Source organism: Cynocephalus volans, chromosome 9 (genome assembly GCF_027409185.1).
Source record: "Cynocephalus volans isolate mCynVol1 chromosome 9, mCynVol1.pri, whole genome shotgun sequence".
NCBI lineage: Eukaryota > Metazoa > Chordata > Mammalia > Dermoptera > Cynocephalidae > Cynocephalus > Cynocephalus volans.
In genome coordinates, this window is record NC_084468.1 from 6,657,919 (window position 1) to 6,680,968 (window position 23,050).

General features: G+C 46.5%; 1 protein-coding gene across 2 annotated transcripts in view; it reads right to left on the bottom strand.

The window, feature by feature from the left end:
- Positions 1–23,050, bottom strand: part of STK32B (serine/threonine kinase 32B) — a 369,695-nt gene that overhangs the window by 245,766 nt on the left and 100,879 nt on the right. For both annotated transcript variants that reach the window (XM_063108413.1, XM_063108412.1), the window contains exon 3: positions 10,252–10,403. In XM_063108413.1, the coding sequence (XP_062964483.1) occupies positions 10,252–10,403 (152 nt within the window). The remainder of the gene's footprint in view (positions 1–10,251; positions 10,404–23,050) is intronic.

Here is a 23,050-nt window from a genome sequence, read left to right on the forward strand (position 1 = left end):
GATGCCAGACGTGGTTCTGAGTGCTGGTAACAGAGTGATGAAAATGCAGACGACATGTAAATTAAGCAACGATGAGACACCACCACACACCTGTAGAATGGCCAAAATCCCAAACGCTGATAACAGCAAGACCTGGAGTGGATGTGGAGCAGCAGGAGCTCCCACCCGCTACTGGTGGGAATCCAGAACGCACAGCAACTTTGGAAGACAGTTTGGCAGTTTCTCACAAAACTACACATACTCTTAACATATGATCCAGCAATCATGCTGTGCATGTTTGGATCCCCATACAGGCCAGCCTCAAAAAATAAAAAGCTACCCCTGGATGTTTATACCAGCTTTATTCATAGGTGCCAAAACTTGGAAGCCACCAAGATGTCCTTCGGTAGGTGAATGGATAAGCAAACCAAGGTATGTACAGATAATGGAATATTATTCACCGCTAAAAAGAAATGTGCTATCAAGCCATGCAAAGACGTGGAGGAGGAAAATTAAATGCCTATTACTCAGTGACAGAAGCCAATATGAAAAGGTTACTGTATGACTCCAACTACGTGACATTTCAGAAAACACAAAAACTATAAAGACAGTAAAAAAAAACAAAAACAAACAAACAAAAAAACCAGTGTTGTGGGGGAGGGGGAGGGATGGAGGGACAAATAGGCAGAGCACAGATTTTTAGGGCAGTGACAATCCTCTGTGTGATACTACCATGGTGGACACACATTGTTATACATCTGTCCACACCGATAGAACATACAACACCAAGAGTGAACCCTCATGTAAACTGTGGACTCTGGGTGGTGATAATGATGTATAGGCTCATAAATTATCATAAATGCACCACTTTGGTGGTGAGGCTGTGCATGTGTGGGCAGGGCTGTATGGGGAATCTCTGTCCCACCCTCTTAATTTTGCTGTGAACCTAAATGTGTTCTAAAAACAATAATAAGATTTTTTACAAAATGCAGACAATGGTTCTCACTTTCATGAAGAGAACTTCCTCTGTGTGTGTGGGGTTGGGTGGGGGCAGTCACAGAAAATAAACTAGATAAATAAGTCAACGCATTGTGTGTTGTTGGATGAAAAGTGCCATAATATAGCAAGAGGGTCAGGAGCAGCCAAGGTGGGGAGGGGCTTCCAATTTTAAATGTGGTGGTCGGAAAAAGATCTGAAATAGAAGGTAACATTCGATAAAGACCTCAAAGAAGTGAAGAGGTTTGCCTTGCAAGTGTCCAGAGAAAACTGTCCTGGGCACAGGGGGCAGCAAGTGCAAGACCTGTGGGGGTTGGGAGGGGTGCCTGGATCTCAGAGGAACTGTGGGGAGGTGGCCACATGACTTTCAAAAAGTTGAGGATCAAGGGAGCCACGGTTTCCAACTTAATTAAGCTCACTGCAGCAGGTGAATGTGTCCCATTAAAATGTATTACATTCTAATGCAGTTTTTGTGGCTCTTTGGGACAGGAGCTTCACATGCAATTGCTCGATCATGGAGTGTCCCCAGGCTCTACCTGTGCATTCCCTGCCTCCTATTAGCAACTGCATGCATGTAAACTATCCAGTGAATTTACAGGTTATTGCTTATACTTTGGGTTTTCTCAGGAAAGTGTAATAATGTGCATCTCTCTAACAAATTATAATTTCCATTGGGTTTTCATCCACGGGATCCCATTTGATTTGAAACTCACAAAGCATGGAAGGGAGGGAGATATTATCCCCATTCTACAGATGAAAAACTGAGGCTTTCCAAGGATACGCACTAGGAAGAGAAAGGACCATTTCCCACGACTACTTCTCTGTTGAATCACCATGCTTCCTCTTTCATGCTGCAAAGCATTCCTCTCCTTGAGGATAGGGCCCGCCACTTATTCATCTGATATTTTTGAGGCTGAGGTCTGGGCCTAACCCACAGAAGCTGGGTTTAGAGAAAGCACAGACTTTGGTGTTAGATCTGCCTCTAGTGGGGTTGTGCTGGAGCTGGCTCATACTGGCTCATGAAAATCAATTGTTACATTTTCAGAAGTTTTGCAAGCTGACTGATATCACATTGCTAGTTTCCAGGCAACCATGCCGAGAGCATTTACACCACGGAAATTGGCAAACACTACAAATCAGGGCTTGTTTCCCCACCCCCACCCCAAGAGCTAGTTATGAAGCATTTGCCAGCCCACCATTGCTTCTAATCCCCATGCTGCCTCTTGCTGGCTATGTAATCTTGCACAAATAACTTAACCCTTAGTCCTCAGCTTCTTCGACTGTAAACTTGGGAAAATAATATCTACCGTGCAAGATGGTTCTGAGGATTAACTAAGATAAAATATCAAAAGAGTCATGCACATAGGTGACCAGTGAATGATCAGTAGTACTGTTACTACTGAATAAGCGTGGGATGCATTTAATAACTGCCCATGAAGCAAAGAACATTCTAGTCACATAAAATACACCTGGGAAGCATGAGGAGCCATCAGAGAAATGAGGAGAAGGTGCCGTGTTGCAGCAGAGGGTGGGAAAAGCAGATACCCCAAAGACAGCCAGTGGGTCCAGGGAGTCGTGGCTCTTCCACATGACTCTGGGCAAATCCCATGGCCTCCCCGACTGATTGTTTGATTCCCCCATTCACCTGCAGAAATTGCCGGACACATCAGGGCCAGCCCCAGGCCCAGCTGTGCCCTTCCCCAGCCCTGTGTTTGCACAGTGTGACTCCTGGCTCTGCATGCGGCCCTTTCTACAGCACGGTGCTGGCCCTCTGAACATTGGGGTGCAGTCTCGTGCATCCTGTAACCCATACTTGCAGCCCTCAGCCCTATCCCCTTAAGAATAACAAACCCATGCCCCTTACAAAAAAAATATTGGAAATCTGGCAACTTTACAACAAAAGCTGAAGTCCCCAGTGAGGCTACAAATGCTGGAATCATAAAGGATGAGAAACTGACCCTGGACAAGACAGTATCCCTCATATCCTTTTTATTATGGAAGTTAACAGGGTGATGAGAGTGGCCCAGGAGGCGTGGGAGACTAAAGATGTTAGCAACTGGAATGGGGAAAACCCACGAGTGTTCTCGATCTCTCTGTGTTGGGGATGGACCAGGATATTGCTTGACCTGCAGGGCATGGTAGATGTTTAAAATCTCTCTTTTTTAAAATTAACCCAGGACACCACAGAACAGCAACTACTCAGGAAGGAGGGAAGAAAGCAGGAAAGCATGAGTGACTGTGGGTTTAATGTCTGTCTTCTCTCACCTGCAGCTCTGTGAAGGTGGGAGTGGCTGTCCTGGGCGTCCTACCACCAACGTCTAATACAACATTTGGCATATCATAGGCCCTTAACAACACTCGATGAATTAATTTATTGAACATCAGATGCTGGGGAGACAGAGGTGAACAAGGCATGGTCCCCTTCCTCAAGCAGCTTACTGCTAACAGAGGAAACAGACACGCAAGCAGATAAATGCGACAGAGCTGCCTTGTCATGTAACAGGGTCTGGAAGAAAGCACCTCCAGTTGGGAGTAGGTGGAAATCCTGAGGAACTTGATGGAGGAGATTATACCTGGACTATAAACTCCAAGAGGGCAGGCGTCACACTGAATTTCTCCATCTCTGTACCCTTAGAAATCAGCACAGTGCCTGGTTCCCAGAACATATCTACTTAATAAATGGATACTTGTGGGAGCATGAGCTGCAGTTCTCACAGTGAACAAAAAGGCAGTGGTGTCCAGGTGGAGGAACAGCATGTGCAAAGACCTGGAGAGACAAAAACAGCAAGACGTGCTACAGGTACCACATGTCAGTTGGCATGGCTGAGCAAAAATGTACCAAGATGATAGCAGGGGTGGGTGTCAATAGATGAGACTGGATACAGTGGCAGAGGTCACGCCATGGAAAGACATTTATTCCATGGGCTTTGGGGAGACATTGTGGTGTTTTACACAGAGGTGTGATGGGCTCACATTTACACTTTGATAAGACATGCCCTGTGCAGGGCAAACTGGTGATGGATAACTGGCTGATGTTGAAATGCTAGTTAGGAGGCTATAGTAACAGTCAAGGCCAAAGATGATTACTTTTATGGAAATGATGCTGCTAAGGAACTGGCGATCATTTGTAAGGGGCTTATGTCCCTTGTCAGAGGTGCCCCTGGGAGGCTGCCAGTCTCTCGCCTCCCCACAACCTCTTTCTCTAATCCCCTGCTTTGGCCAGAACAGTTCCACCTTTAAATACTTTTTATAGGTTTATTTTAATCAAATTTCTCAACACTTAAAAATTAGGCACCAATTTACTTGGTTCCTTCTTGGCTTAGAGTCGCACGTAGACATCTGTGTATTGACTCATTCTGTCACCACTCAAAGAAGGGTCTAGAAACATGCACTTGCTATGAGAACCATTTAAACTAATTTCCAGTATCTGTTCTCATCCTGTCCTGCCAGGTAGTCATTCTCACTGTTGTTTCAGCAGTACACAGTGGCAAGTGCCTTCTTCATCCAATTTTAAATTAAATATTTTAACACTGAGTCTAGTAAAGTCTAGTAAAAATGAATCTTGAAAATATGGTTTGAAAACATGAATGAACTATCCACTCACTAACATTTAATCAGGATAACAGTCTAGCATGGAAAACTCAAGACATGTCTTCCTTCATCAGCATACCCTTACCTCTGAGGCTACAGGAGAACAGGAACAGGAAGCCCACACACAGAGGTGTGAAGTGACCTGGTTTCAAGATACTCAGCCAGCCAGAGGCCACGTTGAAGGACAGGCACTGATAATGCCAATAACAATGGAGACCCTTTATGCAGTGGTTACCACGTGTCCGAGACTGTTTGGGTGCTGGTCTAATATTTTGATTTTGCCATTCCTTTCATTTCCATTTGACAAATAAGTAAATTGAGACACAGAGAGGTGAGTCAATTCACTCTCAAGGCCTCTGCATTAGTCAGCTCAGGCTGCCACACAAAAAAACATAGACTGGGTGGCTTAACAGACATTTACTTCTCACCATTCTGGAAGCTGGAAGTCAGAAGTCTGAAATCAGGATCAGGTTCTAGTGAGGGCTCTCTTCGTGGCTTGCAGATGGCCACCTTCTTGCTGTGTCATCAATGAGATCTCTTTCTCTCTCTCTCTTCCTCTTCTTAAAAGGCCACAGTCCTGTCAAATTAGGGCCCCACCCTTATGACCTTATTTAGCTGTAATTACCTCCTAAAGACCCTATCTGCAGATACAGTCACACTGGGGAGTTGGGCTTCAACATATGAATGGGTCCATAGCAGCCTCATAGCCAGAAGGAAGCAGAGCTGGGATTAGAAGCCAGGAGGTCAGACCCCAGAGCCAGAGTGTTGAAACACTCGCCCCTGCCTTTCCCCCACTCTCCCCTCCTCTCCCACTTCCCATCCTACCAAGGCTCCTAAAAATATACCCCCATCACTCTCTGGGGTGTGATTTTTCTTTCACTTTCTCCTTTGCCTTAGTTGCCTCAAGCCCAAGAGAGCAAAACAGCTCTGCTTTATAACAGGTGAAAATGTTGCTTTTGACAACTCAACTTACGTCATCGCAGGCTTGGGAGCACAAATCATTCATTCTCTAGAGGCAAAATTGTCGTGAAAACTAATCAATGCTGGGCCTTCACCTGTGCCAATTACAGAGCATGTCAGCAAAAAAGAATAACGAGGAGGTGTATAGTCAGGATTTCCAAGGCTGCAATAACTCACCCTCCATGCAATAAGATGAAAAGCTGACATATGATTACTAGAAAATGGTGGTGTCCTTATGAACCCAAAGAGCAATTCCACAGTGTGCACTCTTCTAGTGGGGGCGAGAGAGGCAGCCAAAGGGAAGCCCAGCAGGGGTGGGGTGTGGTGGGCTCAGCAGGGAAGGGTCAGAGCCTCATCCCAGCAGCTGTGGGAGAGGGGTCATGAGTGTGGACCACAAAGCCAGACAGCCTGGGTTCAAGTCTCACCCCCTCCACTTACTAGTTATGGGACTCAGTTGCCCCATCTGGAACATGGGGATAATAATAGTAGAATAATGGTAGGAAATGAATGAGGCTTTAGGAGAATTAGAGAAGTTAAGTAAGACCAGTGCCGATTATAACCCTGAAAGACACAATCCCAAATGCCATAATACTGAATGCTGAAATCCTGAAAGATCAAAATCCCTAAGGTCTAAAATCCGAAAAACACAATCCCCGAAAGATTAAAATCCCAAATGTTGAACAGAACAGTGCTGCTGTTCGATCACCAGTACAGTTACCACTAAATCTGTGGTCTTCAATTTGTGCATGTGGAATGGATTTCTTTTGGGGGCTTTGGGGGATTTTGTTTTTTTGTTTTTTTCTCCACTAATTTTTTTTTTTTTTTTTTTTTGGCTAGCTGGCACAGAGATCCAAACCCATTACCTTGGTGTTATAAGGCTGCATTCTAACCAACTGAGCTAAACAGCCAACTCTCTTTCCCCACTATTTTAAATCGTCAGCATTATATTTTTACGACTTGCTATGCTATGTATTTTATCTTTACATTATTTCCAATACTGGAGGTATAAATTGTGTAAAGACTTCTAGAAAGTTTTAATTTATTTTATGCATTTTTTTGCAAATTTAACTCCACAAAAGTGCATTAACACTATTTTGATTTTGTGTGTTGGCACTGAGGGTGTATATAAAAACATCAAAACTTCCCCAATAAGTGAAGAGATGTTCTTTTTGTACATCTGCTTTTGTGAAAGATAAAATTTCTCAAGATCTCGGCTCTTCTATGTGTGGTGGTGACCCCTCATGGTTTTGGGTCAATTCCATCAAAAGAATTAGGTTGTCCATCGCAGTATTTCAGATGACCATAGTTATAAAGCTGGGTGCACACAATTACCAACCGTTGTATAAGCATTTATACAGTTTGGTTTTTGACCTATTTTCTATGAATACCGTTTGTCTGCTCACAACTGTGATACCTGTGCAACTATTGTTAGTATATAGTGTCTGTGCTTGTAAAACTACGTATATTATTGCCTATTTTATCATGTAAGGTGGCCTATGACGTGTTTTTGTGTTTTTCAAATAAATCCCTTTTTAAAAATGTAAATAAATGTCTTTTAAAGAATATTTTAAAATATTTTTTTCAGAATTATATTTTCATGATTTTGATCTTTTGGGATTGTGATTTTCAGGATTTTAGACTTCAGGAATTTTGATCTTTCAGGATTTCAACATTATGGCATTCGAGATTGTGTCTTTTGGGATTATGGTCCAAAACTCTATTTATTATCAATCAATCAATCAATCTATCAATCATCTATTTATTTATCTCATCTATCTATCATCTCTATATATCTATCTAATCTATCATTTACCTATCATCTCTGTATCTATCGCCAATTTTCTATCATCCATTATACACATACAAATATATGTATACATACATACACACACATATACAGAACCTCTTACAATGAACACTATTTTCATTTACAGAAAATATACTTTTCACATTTTTTTCTTCCCAGTTAATTCTCAAAATATTCCTAGCATAAACAGGGTGCTATCATGTCCATTTAACAAGTGAGGAAATTGAGGCCCAGACAGTTTGAGAGGGTGACCTCAAAAGCAGTAGGTTCACTCTTTTCACACTGATAATGGGAATTCACTGTCACTAGAGGCCAACATTTGCAGAGAATTTTCTTTTTTACCCAGCACTTTCACGTAATCAAAGGGTGTCTGTCACCAATCTGTTGGTGTCTTAGAGACCATGAACAGAGCATCAAAACACGGCGCCTAAGAAGAGGCTGCTCAGACATAGTCCCACCCCTTTCACACGCATCACACAAGCTCACTTATGCATGCAATCCCCTGGATCCACTCTAAGGAGTCTCCCTGAAAAGTTTTAGGCTCATATGTAGTGAGCAGGACTGAAGCCATGTTGGGACCTAAAACCACCTGGACTGCAGTGTGTGTGTGTGGGGGGGTGGTTAAAAAGGAGTTTTTCTTTTCCCTCTTCACTCTTTCTTGCTTGCTAAATAGGAAAACAAGGCTGAGAAGCTAATCAGTACTTTGCAAAGCTAACAGTTCTTTCTTTGAGACATAGAGTTTTGAGAAGTGATCGAGGCCAAATGACTGAAGCTGACCTTGGGCACCAGCCAAGTCAACCAGAGCTCTGTGAAGCGAAACTATGCAAAAGACTTTGCAGAACAGTTGATTCTACTTTGGAGCAAATCAAAATCTTGCAGGGTCCTGAGATAACAGCAAAAATGAGAACAAAAAGCAGAGGAGGCCTTGGTGAGACCTGTACCTGACTCACAGACACAGACCCCTCACAGCTCACGTCTCCTGCTCTCCTGCTTTTCACCTCCCACGTTCCATTCCCTCAACCCCTCTTTAAAAACCCCTCAGTAAACCTGAGTCTTTGAGATGCTTGAGCCTGGCATCCTCCTTCAGGTTTACTGGAGAGATGGGTTAGCCCAACATCTCTGTTCAGGTCACCAGTATTCCTGAATAAATGCTGACTTCCGTTTTCACCAACATTTGACTTTTGATTGGTTTGCTTTTGTCTGGGGACAGGCGGCCAGACCTGTGAGTTTGATATCACTTTTGGGGAGCCTCAGCCAGGAGCTGAGTGTACCCTGTAACAGAGATATTTGTCTCAATAGTATACACATTGGCAAAATAATTATAAACAGTCCTAAGTAATCTATACGGTAGGATAAAGATGAGATGGTTTATTGTACGTCTCCACAGTGGAACGTTATGTAGCCATTCAAAATGATTTACAAAGAGTTTGCAATGACAGAGAGATGGTGCTGCTACCAGGCTTTAACCGGTTTCAAAAAGCAGAATACAAAATTGCCTTGCATGTTTTTCATATCGATGAAATGTACAGTCATATATCATTGATATAAAAAAATACAGAAAAGGAGTACAAAAAGAATTACATGCCAAATGCAATCTGGGCATGATGGGATCCTGGGTGATTGTTGCTTTCTTATGTATTTTATTTTCAGTGTTTTGCAATGAATGTGTGCTGCTTTTCTGACCAGAAATTTACTTTTTAAAAACTTCCTTGTACAGCAATCGAAACACAAAGGGGTTTATTTCCCCCAAACAAAAGAACTTTGAGTTGTCACTCAGACTCTGGGGTACAAATCTAGTCTGTTTTTCCCGCATGGAAATGCCCGATCAGAGGCCTCTGCCACGCATACCCTGATCTTCTCATAAAGGACCAACTATATTCCTCCTTGTTCTCCGGTCACCCAGTGCTGAAGTTCTTCTGAGTGTGGACAGCATCGAAATCACTGGTGGCAAAGCTGTACTTCCCCATACAGGGCTGCCTTTGCTCTCAAGATCAATGAGCCAACTGAGCAAAAGTCAGAATTTGTTTGCTAAAGTAGCCTGTCCTCTCCCCTTTAACAAAATCCAGCTTAGGAAACATGTGCTTTGTGCCCCCATCGTGTCTGATACTTTGTTAAGACTCACAAAAACACAGCACTGAAAAACAGCCCTTGCTTTCAAAGAGCAAGCAATTTCTTTGTGAGAGCAGATAAGAGAACTAATAATTTGGGTTCACTGTGGAAAAGGCTGTGTTGGGTCCAGCACAGGGTAGGGCAGAGATTGTGAGGGGTGCTCATCCGGCCTGTGGGTCAGCAAAGGCTCTTGGCCTAAGGGCTTTCTAAGCTGGTAACCAGGAATGCACAGGAGTTGGTTAGGGGACCCTGGAGGAGAAGGGAACATGAGTGTTTTAGGAAGAGGAGACGTCACGTGCAAAGGCACAGTGGCAGGGAACCCCCAGCAGGGTGACGTTTCTAGGATGCAAATTTAAAGTGGAGGTAATAACCAGGGATGGGAAGGGGAGAAAGTTGTGGAACATGGATTATGGCAAGCCTGTGGCCCAGAACTTGGAATTTTCCAGTCTGTGCTGGGCAGCCATTTGGAGTGGAGGAAAACACCCGGTCCTAGTGGCCCTTCTTGCCATCGACACCATCAACATTATGGGTGTGAGTTTCTAAAAGTTGAGCTCCTCTTAGTAGACTCTGAGGCATTCTTTTATCACATTCAGCATATTTTCTCAAATATACAAAACCTCTTCTAACTCCACCTTCAACTCTGATTCATCAGGTAAGAGAACGGAATTAAAATGAAACATTCTTGATGATTTCATCGGTAAGTATACTCTGCAAAATATTTAAGAACATTTCATTCCTTCCCCTTTACAATGTGAAAGACTCCTCCCAGCTGAGCCAGGTTTGCGTGTGCTCTGCACTGGAGAACTCACCACAGATTGACCAGGAAAGGGTGCTCCAGTCCCTGCATGATCTGCAGCTCCCGGAATACGTTCCGAACCTCATCCCTCTCGATGCACTTCTGCTTGTTCATGTACTTCATTGCGTACATTTTCTTGGTGTCTCGCTTCTGCACGATGCATACCTGAGCGACAGCCACAGGGGAGAGCATTCAGGCCAACAATTCAAAAAGAGGAAGAAGATGAAGAAAAGGCAGCCCCTTCCTGCATTTCTACTCCTGGATTCCAGTCTCTGTGCTGGAAACCTTCTAGCGGAGCAACTCTGGCTGAGCCATCACCTCTCTGCACCTGCAAGACGAAGGTGTTGGACCACATTCATGACCTGTTCATCCAATATTCACACTGAGCACTGGTCACGTACTAAATGCCAGGAGAGGAGCTGCTGACACAGGAGAAGGAAGGAGCAGCCCAACGACAATTCTGAGACACGTGGTGGGCACAGTGTTGCAGACCCTGTCTGTGCCCACTTGACCCTGCCCCTCCCCACTTCAGCACACACCTACCTGACTTACACCCTCCAGCCCTGCATTTCTTTGCCCGAGGACTCTCTCTTGCTGGTACAGCCCACTTAGCTGCCCATACAAAAGACCAGCACAGCCAGGGAATTAATAACTGGTGGCGATTGGGACACTAATACCCCAGTTCCCTTGCCCATTGGGTGAGATAAGTCTGAGGTTCCAGGAGTTTGTGAATTTGCCTAGCACCTCTCCTCTAGGGGCAACACACCTGACATTCTTCCTTTACAGGCTGTCTTCCTTCCTTTCCTGCCCTGACCCACTTTCCATCTAACTCACTTGTGTTTTCTTTGCTTCTCCCACGCCCTGCACTCAAGTTCCAGCCTCGGAGCCTGCTTCTGGGGAAATGCAAACGAAGGCACACGGGCTCTGGCGGAGCGAAGGAGAACTTGGGGCAGCAACAACGAAGGGCCCCATGTATTGAGCGCTTTACTGCAGACCACACTCTGAGCAAACATCTCCTTGATTATCCCACTTAATCCCCTTGAGAAGCTCGTGGATAAAGCCCATCCTCCCTCCAGCACAAAGAAGCCATTACCGAGTATACTGATGAACTTGCCCAGAGTTCAGCAAGCCACTAAATGGCAGCGTGGAGATTCAAACCCGTGGCATCTGACTTGTGAGTTGAGTGACACCCTTACCTGGGGACAGCCATGGGTGCTGGGGAGGACGGGTGGTCCGAGAAAGCTCTCTGCAGGAATCAATGCCAGATGGAGAGGGGCGCAGGACGGGACGATGGCGGGGGTGAGGGAAGAGGCTCCCAGGGAAGGGAACGTCATAAAGGAGGGCGTGCAGCCCGAGGCCACAGCGCAAGCAGTCAGGCAGGGCTGCAGAGAGTTAGCAGCTAACGTGTACCGCCTAACGCGAGCGGTTCCCACGGATGGCAGTAACCTTCCCGACAGCCCGAGGACATGTGGTATCCACTTCCTCAGGCTGCCATGGCAAAGCATCGCAGACCGGGGCTTACACGGCAGAAGTTAATAAACTCGCACGGTTCTAGAGGCTGGAAGTTTAAAATCGAGGTGTTGCAGGGCCAGGCTCCCTCTGAAGGCTCACGGGGAGGATCCTCCCTGCCTCCTCTGGTTGCTGGTGGTCGCCCGCAACCCCTGCTTCTCCTCGGCTTCAGTCTCTGCCCCTGCGGTCGCACGGCCTCCTCCCATTTCTGCGCCTCTGTCTCCAAATTCTCATCCTCTTATAAGGACATAAGGACACTAGTCACAGTGGACTTAGGGCCAACCCTAATCCAGGATGATCACATCTTAACTAATTACACCTGCAAAGACCCTATTTTCAAATAAGATCTTTCTGAGGCTCCAGAAAGACATGAATTTGGGGTGGTGCACTATATAACCCAGCACATCTACTATTACTATCCCCACTTTGCAGATAAAGGAAAGTGAGGCCCAGAAAAGTTTCAATCCTTTCTCAAGACTCAAGCCTCATGCCCAAGCTCTCTGCCTCCCCACCTGTCACTCTTCACCAATGAAGTCTAAGAAAAGGGACACAGGGGAAGATGCCCGCACAGACGGTGGGCCTGGGTGCCCAGCTAAGGAGCTCAGGGATTCTCCTGGCATCACAGGTCGCTCTTCTGTTGCAAGATGGACCCCTTTCAGCTCCGACGTGCTGTGGATCTGTTACTGGGCCCAACACCGGCCACCTGCCCCAAACAAAAACCCTGGCTTGGCTCACCGAAATCTGATATTGGGGAGCACTCAGCCCCTGGCTGAGGCTTGCTAAAATCTTGTTAGTGAACCCAAATCCAGCTGTCTGTCCCCAGACACAACAAACAACCCAAAAATCAAACGTTGGTGATGATGGAAGTGAGCTTTTATTTAGGAATACTGGTGACCTGAGAAGACATGTTGGGCTCACCCATCTCCCCATGCTTAACCCGAAGGAGAATGCCAGGCTGAAGCATCTCAAAGACTTGGTTTTACTGAGGGGTTTTAAAGAGGGGGCTGAGGGAATGGAATGTGGGGATGAAAAGCAGGAGGGAGGGGCACGTGACCTTCAGGGGCTCGTGTAAGGAGCCGGGTGCAAGGTCTTGCCAAGGTTCCGTCTGGTTCTGCTCCGTCCCTGCTGTTATCTCAGGGTCCTGCTGGAGGGACAAGTCAGCACAGCTTTACTGATGTCCTCCTTGATTTCTGAGGATCTGGATAGTATGTGTCTCCTGGCAAGTCTGCAGCTCCAGGCTGACTGGAAAACAACTTTACATTTATGTAAATAATGTCATCTTGCTCCATAACCAAGGTTCAAAATATCAAATAACCATGGGAAAGGAGGGAACTGAAAAAAACTAAGAAAAAAACTGTACCTTTTAAAATCTTTTAGAGCCCATGTGGTTTTGGGCCCCAACATGGCTTCAGTCCTGCTCACTCCAACAAATCTATTCGAGGCAGAGACAGGACAGAGGGGGAGAATTCTGAATTCCAACTCCAGCTGTGGTTCCTGTTGCCTCTCTGAGTCTGTCTCAGCATTTGTCTGAGCTGGGTTAGCAAAACCCACCTGCACCACTGGAGTGAAACTAAACGAGGTCAAGGAAGTGGGAATCCCCAGCAGTACCAGGGGGATAATAAATATTACCTGAATTGCAATGTATTAAATAGCACATTTCATGAAATCTCCAGAAAAATGTTTTTCCAGGCAGTAGGATTAGTGGCATGAGGTTGAAGGCCCATGGAACTTCCTTTTCCAGTGAACTTGAAAATATAAAATGCAAGGAGGCAAGGGAGCAGGGTGCAAAGGCATCTGGGTCTGTGGGCATCCAAGCAAAGACATCTCCAGCCCCGGGCAAAGGCCCTGAGATACAGGGAGGGGGGCAGTGGGTAGATAATGCCACTAATTAGAAGTTCTCATCTCTCTCACTTGTCATCGGACTTCTCAGAAGAGACGCTCAGCAGACATGGCCTCTGTGGGGCTGGGCCCCTGTGTCCTGCTGACTGCATCATCTTGAAAAGCTTGGGGTCAGTGCGGTGTCCCCGTGCCGAGTCTGTGCAGGTAAGGACATGCTTCACTCCCATCAGCTTCCACGGGCGAGGTGCCTCTCACCTCCCAGGGATGGGGAGAGGGGCACGCACTCACCTTGGCTCAGAGACAGTTTAGGAGTCGGAAGAGTCTCCAAAATTGAATTAGAATTCTGGATTTCAAAGGAGAGTTAATGATTTCAATAGAGTTAGGAAGTTTGACTTTTGATATGAGTAAAAGAAGGCGTTTGGCACAGGATGTTGGATGTAGCTTGGAAGTTTGAGTTTACAAGTAAAAGAAGAGAGGCCAGGCGATAGGGGTCTTGGCCAGCTCTGGGCTGAGCACTGGGTATGGCTGGAATCCTTGAATCATCTGGGCCCCCACTACCTCCTAAGTAAATTGAGGTCTTGATGCAGATACTCTCTCTAAGGCATCTTAGAAGCACTTTGTGCTTCTCGGGAACACAGAGCAGACTGTGAGTAGGGCTATGAACAAATCCCTGGCTCTGCTGGTCTTGCTTCCTCACTGGTCAGGCAGTGCTGGTAGCAACAGCTGAATCGACCTGACCGGGAGATAGGCTAAAATGGGGGGAAAAAATAGCTAAGACGAGTCTAACGCACTGAGTGGAGGCAAGATTCTGCCAGAAAGTCATAGGGACACAGAGAGTTTGAGCTCTGGCGCCACTCTGACCAGGGCTTAAATTCCAGCTCTTTACTGTGCGGCCATGGGCAAGTCACCCCCTCTCTGAGCCCCAGTCTGCTTGTCATACTCCGGCTGTTCACCATGCGAGAACTCAGGGAAGAAGTCAGCGGGCTGCTGCCCGGAATGGGGCCCTCGCCAGAACCTGTCCATGCTGGCACCCTGATCTTGGAGTTGCTAGCTTCCAGAACTACAATAAATAGATGTTTGTGGTTTAAGCCACCTAGTCTGTGGCATTTTTGTTACAGCAGCCCCAAGAGACTAAGAAATGCCCTTATTTAAATAAAGGCCTTTGCAGATGTAATTAAGGATCTCAGGACAACATCATCCTAGATCAGGGTGGGCCCTAAATCCAACGACAAGTGACCTTATAAGACAAGATGAGAAGACATGTACAGAAGGAAGGACATGTGAGAACTGAAGCAGAGACTGGAGGGACGTGTCTACAAACCAAGTAATGCCAAGGGTTGCCAGCAGTGCGAGGCAGGGGACCGATTCACCCCCAGAGCCTCTAGAAGGAACCAACCCCACCTGTACCTTGATTTTAGACTTCTGGCCTCCAAAACTGTAAGATAATAGATTTCTGTTGTGTTAAGTCATCCAGTTTATAATAATCTGTTATAGCAGCCCCAGGAAACTAACGCAGTCTGTAATGTCCACTGCTGCCACCCACCTGTGGCTGAACAACTCGGCTGAGCGCCCTGTGATCCTTGCTCTCCTCCACTGTAAAATGGGTCCATAGAATGGACCCTCCCAGGTCTACAGTCAGGTCTCCATGGGTCAAGGGGAAAAAGCCCAGCAGAGTGTATGGGCCACACAGGGGATCAGCAAACAGGGTTGGTGGAGTGATGGGCGCATTGATGCCGGGAATCCTACTCCTGAGCCCCTGGTGTAGCGTCCTCTCCACGTGAGTCCCTGTAACTAGAACAACTTCGGGTATTTAGACTTTAACGCTTGATATTTCAACGACAGGAAGAGTTCATTGCAGTAGCTTCTTCTCTGGCTGGCTCCCCATCTGCTCTAACCTCTCAGATGTCCTTTCGCCTAGTGGGAGCTTCTGAAAAATCAGACAAAGCCTTCAAGGGTGTTCTTTTGCCTTCGAGGAATGTTCAAGGTTGGTATCTGGGCATGTAAAGCCCTCCATGCCTATCTCATCTGTAACACACACATGTGCGCACACACACCCTTCACTCCCACATGCACACACACACGCACCCTTCACTCCACACATGCACACACACACACACAAACACACCCTTCACTCCACATGCACATGAACACACACATGCACACACGTGCACACACACCCTTCACTCCACACATGCATGCACACACACACCCTTCACTCCACATGTGCGCACACACACACCCTTCACTCCATGTGTGTGCACACACACACTCTTCACTCCACATGTGCCTGTGCACACACACACCCTTCACCCCACACATGCATGCACACATGTGTGCGCACACATCCCACTCATTCCATGTATGTGCACACACACACCCTTCACTCTGCATGTGCCTGTGCACACACACACCCTTCACTCCACACATGCATGCATGCACACACGTGTGCACACATACACCCTTCACGCCACATGCACACACACTCACACACACCCTCCACTCCACACACGCACACACACACACACACACACACACACCCTCCACTCCACACACGCGCACACACACACACACACCCTCCACTCCACACACTCACACACACACACAAACACACCCTTCACTCCACATGCATGCACACACACACATATCCTTCACTCCACATGTGCGCACACACACACACACACCCTCTTCACTCCACACACGTGCACACACACACACACCCTTCACTCCACACGTGCATGTGCACACACATAGAAATCCTTCACATGTACATGTGCACACACATGCACATCTTTCATTCCAACTATCTCAAACCCTCCAGAATTTCTCTAGAGACTTTCTCTACCACCACCCTCTCTTAGCCTTGTCGCCCCTTCCTCTGCAGCACCTGCTCCTGGCCCTGGCCCTCCCGGCCTGGCTAGCTCCATCTCTGCCATGTATTACTTCCACAGGAAGCTTCTCTTTAACACTTGGAGGCTGTATTTGGGGCCCTTCCCACTGGGCTGTCACAGGCCCTGTTTCTATGCTAAGGCTTAATACACTGCATTATATATCCCTGCTGTTATCCAGACGTGGCCATGCCTACCTGGTTCCCCATTCAGGGCTCACACACATGAACTTGTCCCCTTCACTCTTGCCCCCCTGTAGTCTATTCCACACACTCTGCTTAGAATACCCTCCTTCCAGGCCTCCCACTGCCTCACTCGTTGCAGGGACTGACACCTCCTGACTGCTAGACTTCCCTGGCCCTGACCCCCTAGGCTGAGTCCACAAAGGAACTGAATTCTATTCATAACTGGGTCTGTCCTGTCCGACATGGCTCAGAGCAGGTAGTGGTCCTGGTGCCTCCATATTTATGGTGTAGGAGGAGCGGTTTCAGGTCCTTCAGCTCTAAGTCTCATGACAACCATGTAACTGAGGGAAACCTAAGCAGCATTTTGCCTCGTGAGCTCACGACAGGTGTTGTAAAGGGAAGTTTAGCACTTGTGACTCATAGCTGATTCAGCCCAGGTCCTGGGCACCCTCAACTTCAAAACCGAAGAGCCAGGTCTCAAGTGGCTCCCATGCTGCTTGGCGGGGCTGCCCAGAGCCCTCTCCCACAGGAAATCACAGCTGACGAGGTGAGGACAAGCAGTTTGGCCAAAGCCACTCAAGCTGCTGAAAGGCAAGCACGCAATTAACATCCCCAGTAGTTTAATTCAATTAGGGCCCAATGTTATCATTATTAATTACAATTTATTGGGGCAAATAAATAACTGCTAGCTAGCGTGGACTTCAGCTGATTTGCTGTAAGGACGGCCTTCTGTTGGGCACACAGCAGAGAAGGTGGCTGACGTCTGCACCACGCCGGCAGTCAGTGGTCATTTTCCTGACTTCATACCCAAGCACTGACAAGGTCGTTCCACAGCGCACCCAGAGGTCTGGGAAGGCCCTGGAAGGCTGATGAACAGCCAGGGTTAAGAATTACTTTGCTGGAATCATCAAAAATGTCCTCGTTTGGCTGTGTCTCCATAGGGAGCTTTATGGTGAGGACTCTAAGCCCCGGCGGGCAGCTCAGGTGACCCAGACTCTGGGAGGACAGATGACCAGAGGTAACCAGAGGTAGAAGCCAAGGACTGTGAGGCTGCAAAGGCTCAAGCTGCCCTTCCATGGTGAGCCTGGACTGTCCCTTGTCACCGTGCTCACTGGGTGAGCACAGGTCTGACCCCACACTATCAACCAGCCTCGGCGATGGCTGCGCTCCTCTGTGTATCACACCCCAGCCCCAGCTTGAGTAGCACTTAGCAGATGATGTTGAATGAATAAACAACTATAGTGTGACAGTAAAGGACACTGGTTTGCTTGCAGGAGTGAGATTCTGGGAAACAAATGATTTGGGAAAAGCTAAAAAAGAAAATCAGGACAAAATATGGTTACTAAAGAGAGTGATCGTGCTGGCTACTCTTGCTTAATTAAACAATTAGCTGAAGGAAAACTGTCTTTGGCAGATGAAACTTTTAAGCACCCACTATACATCCTTTCCCTTTATAATAGGACAATTTTCTTCAAGGAGCCAATGTGATTCGTTACATACCCACCTGCAGCTGGGGGTGGCCACAGTTCTAGCCAAAAAGATGTTAATTTGCTGCGGGTTTCTAGGGAAAGTCTTGCTTCTGCATAAAAAGGAATAGCTACAGATGTCTCACCTTTCTCCTCTCCACAACTCTTCTTGTACTTCCTACCTTGAACACAGATGCAATGTCTGGAGCTACAGTAGCCCCTTGTGACCATGAGGCCAAGGGGATCTCAGAGGTGCTGAACCTGCTATTACGGATCCATCTACCTTCAGACTTCTTGTTATGTGAAAAAAAGAAAACCATCTTTGTTTAAACCACCATAAGGCAGGTTTTCTGTTCCCTGCTGCTATCCCTTTTCAACTGATACACAAACTATAAAAAGATTTTCATAGCACACAGATCTCGTGTAGGCTGTGATCAAAGGTGGCCTCATTGGAGTGGTCCAAAGTTGACCTCAAGAGAAATGCTTATTTGGGTGAGTATTTCACTCAATAAACATGTATTAAGTGCCTGCCATGGGCCTGGTAGGTACCATGCTAACCATGAAGATATCACAGTCCCTTAGGAACCCAGGGTTTAATAGGATAATCAGAAAATATGCAATGCATGATGGATCACCAGGCCATGAGTGGCCAGGCCCCAACCTCCTTCCACTCCCACACCAGCCTCTGTGCCATTCCTGTGCCCGTCCTGCTCTGCCCCAGTTGTCCACTGGTCTTGGACTCTCACCTCTTTCAGGCTCTGCTCACAGGTCACCTCATCAGGTAAGCCACCTCTGACCTTCCTAAATGAGAGAGCAAACCCTGCCCAGCACCCATCCCCCTACTTGCTGTACCAGCTCCTGTCACAGAGTACACACCTTGGTTTATTGTCCACCCACTATCTTTCTCCCCTACTGAGCTTTCTCTCTTTTGTTCACTGTGTCAACCTCAGGGCCTGGCACATAGCAGTCACTAGTTGATATTGGTGAATAAATGAATGAATGAATGCTTGCTACTCAGGAAGGGCAGCTGCTGTGGTAGAGTTGAGTACATGCGGCTAAGGGACTCCAAAAGAAGGATCTACCAGGATATGGATTTGGGAAAGGCATTAGGGAAAAGGTTGCAACTTCACTGTTCTCAGTTGTTAAGGGTTGGCCTCATGAACATGAGAGGAAGTGATACGGGGGGATGCGGCATGTGTTACGTGTTGGCTTTCTCAGCATCCTCATCTGTACAATGGGGTAAGAGTAGAACTTACTTAAGGGGGTGTGAGGGCTACATGGTAAGCACCGTGTGAGCAGTAAGTGATTATCACCACGGTTGTGACTGCCATCCACATCTGTTCTCAGGTCAGAGCACAGAACGTTGTGGAGACCTGCAGAAGTGGCCCAAGAAGGAGCTCAGGGACTGTTTCACAGTTGTCTGGTGTGACCCGACTGGGCCATGGTGCCCAGGTACTTGGTCATACACTGTTCTAGATGTGCCTGGGAGGGTGTTTTTGTATAAGATTAACGCTTAAATCGGTGGACTTTGAGGAAAGCAGGTTGCCCTCCAAAATGTGGGTGGGTCTCATCCGATCCACTGAAGACCTGAATAAAAGAAAGACAGTCCTCTCCCAAGGGGGAGGGACTTCTGCAGCAGAAGGCCTTCAGACTGAGCTGCAGCAGCAGCTCCTTCCTGGGTCTCCAGCCTGACATTGCATCCCGCAGATTTTGGACTTGCCAGCCTCCTTAAGGTGAATTTCTGTCAATACACATACACATCTTATTGGCTCTGTTTCTCTGGAGAACCATGAATAATACACCTGGCAACGAGCTTGCCAGGATCAGATGTCAGCACTTGAATCCACTGAGGCCACCAGTACCGGCATCTGGCATTTCCCTGCAGTGCCCAGAAGAGTCAACATGCAAAGCTCCAACAGCTTGGTACCTGATTTCAAAATATTTGTCTCCCGTCAGTGTGCAGAAAGAGACAGCACATGGGGAGTCCCCTCCATATAGCATGGTCCCACAGGCATCCAGCTGTATTTGAGCCGAGCAGGCCTCTCCTGGGGCAGCTGAGAAACAGCCACCCTGCTGACCCTGGACTGCAAGTTCCAACCGATCGGTAAGTGTCAGCCGATGCTTGCTGGTGCTCACTGAGACAACTGACATCATGGAGATGAGGTGACAAACGTGAATGAGGGACAGGGGACAGATGGCCTTGAATGACATGTTTTAAGGATTGGTGCTATGGGCTAAATTGTATCCCCCCAAATTCACATGCTGACATCCTAACTCCCAGTACATCGGAACGTGACTGCATTTGGAGATAGGGTCTTTAAAGAGGTAATTAAGGTAAAATGAGGTCATTAGGGTGGGCCCTAATCCTATCTAACTGGTGTCTTTATAAGAAGAGGAAATTAAGAAACAGACACACAGAAGGAACCGCATGCAAAGACACGGACAAGACAGCCACCTGCAAATCAACGAGAGAGGCCTCAGAAGAAACAGAAACTGATCTCAGAGTTTTAGTCTCCAGAACTGAGACAATAAATTGGTGCCGTTTAAGCCCCTGGTCTGTGGTACTTTGTTATGGCAGCCCTAGCAAACTAATTCTGTTGGCTTTTGTTCAGAGGGCATTGGGGAGAAACTGAAGGGTTTTAGAAGTGGATCCTAGGTATACAATTGTGAATGAGTGAATAAAGGAAAAAATAAACAACATGCAGAATTTGGTTTGGGGGGCGGGGGAGCAGGGGGAGGAAAGTTTGGAGGCAATTCCAAGAGGTGGTGGTGGTGCTTTATAAATTCATGACATTGCTCACACACACTGATCCCCTTTGGAGTCACTGGGGGGTGGCAGTGTCAGGAAACGTCAAGCAAGTCAGGCAGACAAGGGCCCCAGGACCAGCCTTCAGTGTCCTTTAGGGTAAAGGGAGGTTGGAAGAACGTCGTAGATGTGAGAAGGCCTGGGAATGCTCGTCTGCTGGATGGAATGAGACGTCACTATATGAAGACGTGAGAAATGCAGATGAGCAGTGAAGTCTGTCAAGCCAGTCAGCAACGGGCCATTTGCTGTGGCCAATGCTCAAAAGCCGTTGTGAGCGAGCCTGCATTTCCTGTGATATTTAGCTCTTAATAAAACAGATCGCTGGCAAAATCCTCCAAAGTATGCCTCAAGCCAAACACAACCTAATTAATATGAAATGAATAAATATTTCATTAAAAAAGAAATGGATTCCATCCTTCATAAAGATGTCGGCATGAACAATGAAGGCTTCTAGTAAAGGCACATCATCTTATTCTAAAAATACTTATTACTTAATAATACAGCTCACTCGAGGGTTAGGCAACTTGCCCAGAGTCACGTGGTCTGGCCAGAACTCTAACTTGGCTCTGTCTGACTTTGGAACCAAAGTTCTTTAACTACAATGCTATAAGCTAATGAACTCGTGAGTCTTCCTAAAAAGAGCAGCCACATATTCTGAGTCCCAGCTTGTGGCAGACAAGGTGCTGGCCATCAGATGTACATTGGCTGCCACCTGCCCCTGCCTCAGGACCTTGGCATCTGCTGCTCCCTTTCTCTGCAATGTCCTTTCTCCTGGATCTTCACATGGCCTGTTTCCTTCTCAGCAGTTAGGTCTCAGCTCAAATGCCTCTTTCCGGAGAGGTTGTCCCTGTTGCCTTTGCCCTCAGAAAATCAGTCCTACCTTCTCAGGTCACTGCACTATGAATTGTCTGCAGAACAGCTACCATCACTGGAAATCATCATCAAATCATCAAACAATCATCACATTATTTATTGTTTGTGTGTTTATCTGTCTCCCCTACTAAACTGCCAGCTCTGTGGCATCAGGGACCTATTCAGCCTGTTCACTACACCGTCACAAGTACCTAGAGTAATGCTGGGACAGAGCAATTGTCCATAAACATTTACAGCCCAACTCAAAATCATCCATGCATTCTACTGAGTCACTGTCATCTCAGAAGCCCAGTAACTTAAAAGATCAAAAAGATTCTATAAGAATAAGTTTTTAAGAAAAAAAACCTGACAAGCCAAATGTTTCTGAACATTCAAATTGACAAACATATATGTAAAATTTAATCCCTGCTTAATTCCCAAATGAATTTGTTGCAGTCTTGGCACTAAATTGGTTAGTCTGCTATTAATCAAAAAATTTTTTTTACACTGAATTCGCATGCAGCGGTGAAAGCCTGGAAACACGAAATTGGACAAACAATAACACACGTGGGTATGGAAATAATTGTCATTGCAAACTAAGGCAGTGTTGAGTCTGCAATTAGCATTTGTGCAAATCTTGTTCAATTTTATCCAGAATCTTCCTTTGAGGAACATCAAGAGCTATTATCATATAACTCTGTGCCACTTTCTTCTATTTTATGTGCAGACTGCCTCTGGCTATTTCATGAATTTTAATTAACTCCATGTTTATTTTGCTTCAACCCTGCAGCTCTTTAAACAGAGGGCCCACTTGCCAATCCAAGAAAGACATTTTTGAAGCAAACTCCTCAGAGAGTTCTCCCAGGGTACCTCCTCCTTCCCTTGAAAATAATTTACTTCAGAGTTAACTCAAAGGGGAACGCTTTGCCCTGGACTCTTCTGCTGGCTCAGCGATCGAGGGGATCAAGAGGAACCTGTGGAGGGTGCAGAGGAGGGGCTTGGGAGAGGGGGAAACGAGAGGACGACAGGAGGTGGGAGTTTGTGAGTGGGGCCCTAAGCAGAGACGGTCAATGCAAACCACTCACCTCAGTCTTAGTGGGTGACTGGTTAATTGTTAAGTTCTATGTTCATCTACGTATATTCATTTCTATAACATTCATTTATTTATATAATACAAAAGTTATATGCGTCATTTGTGTGTGTAGACACACTACTTAGTGGGGGTACACATATATATATATTTGCTTTTACATATACATATGTGTATGTG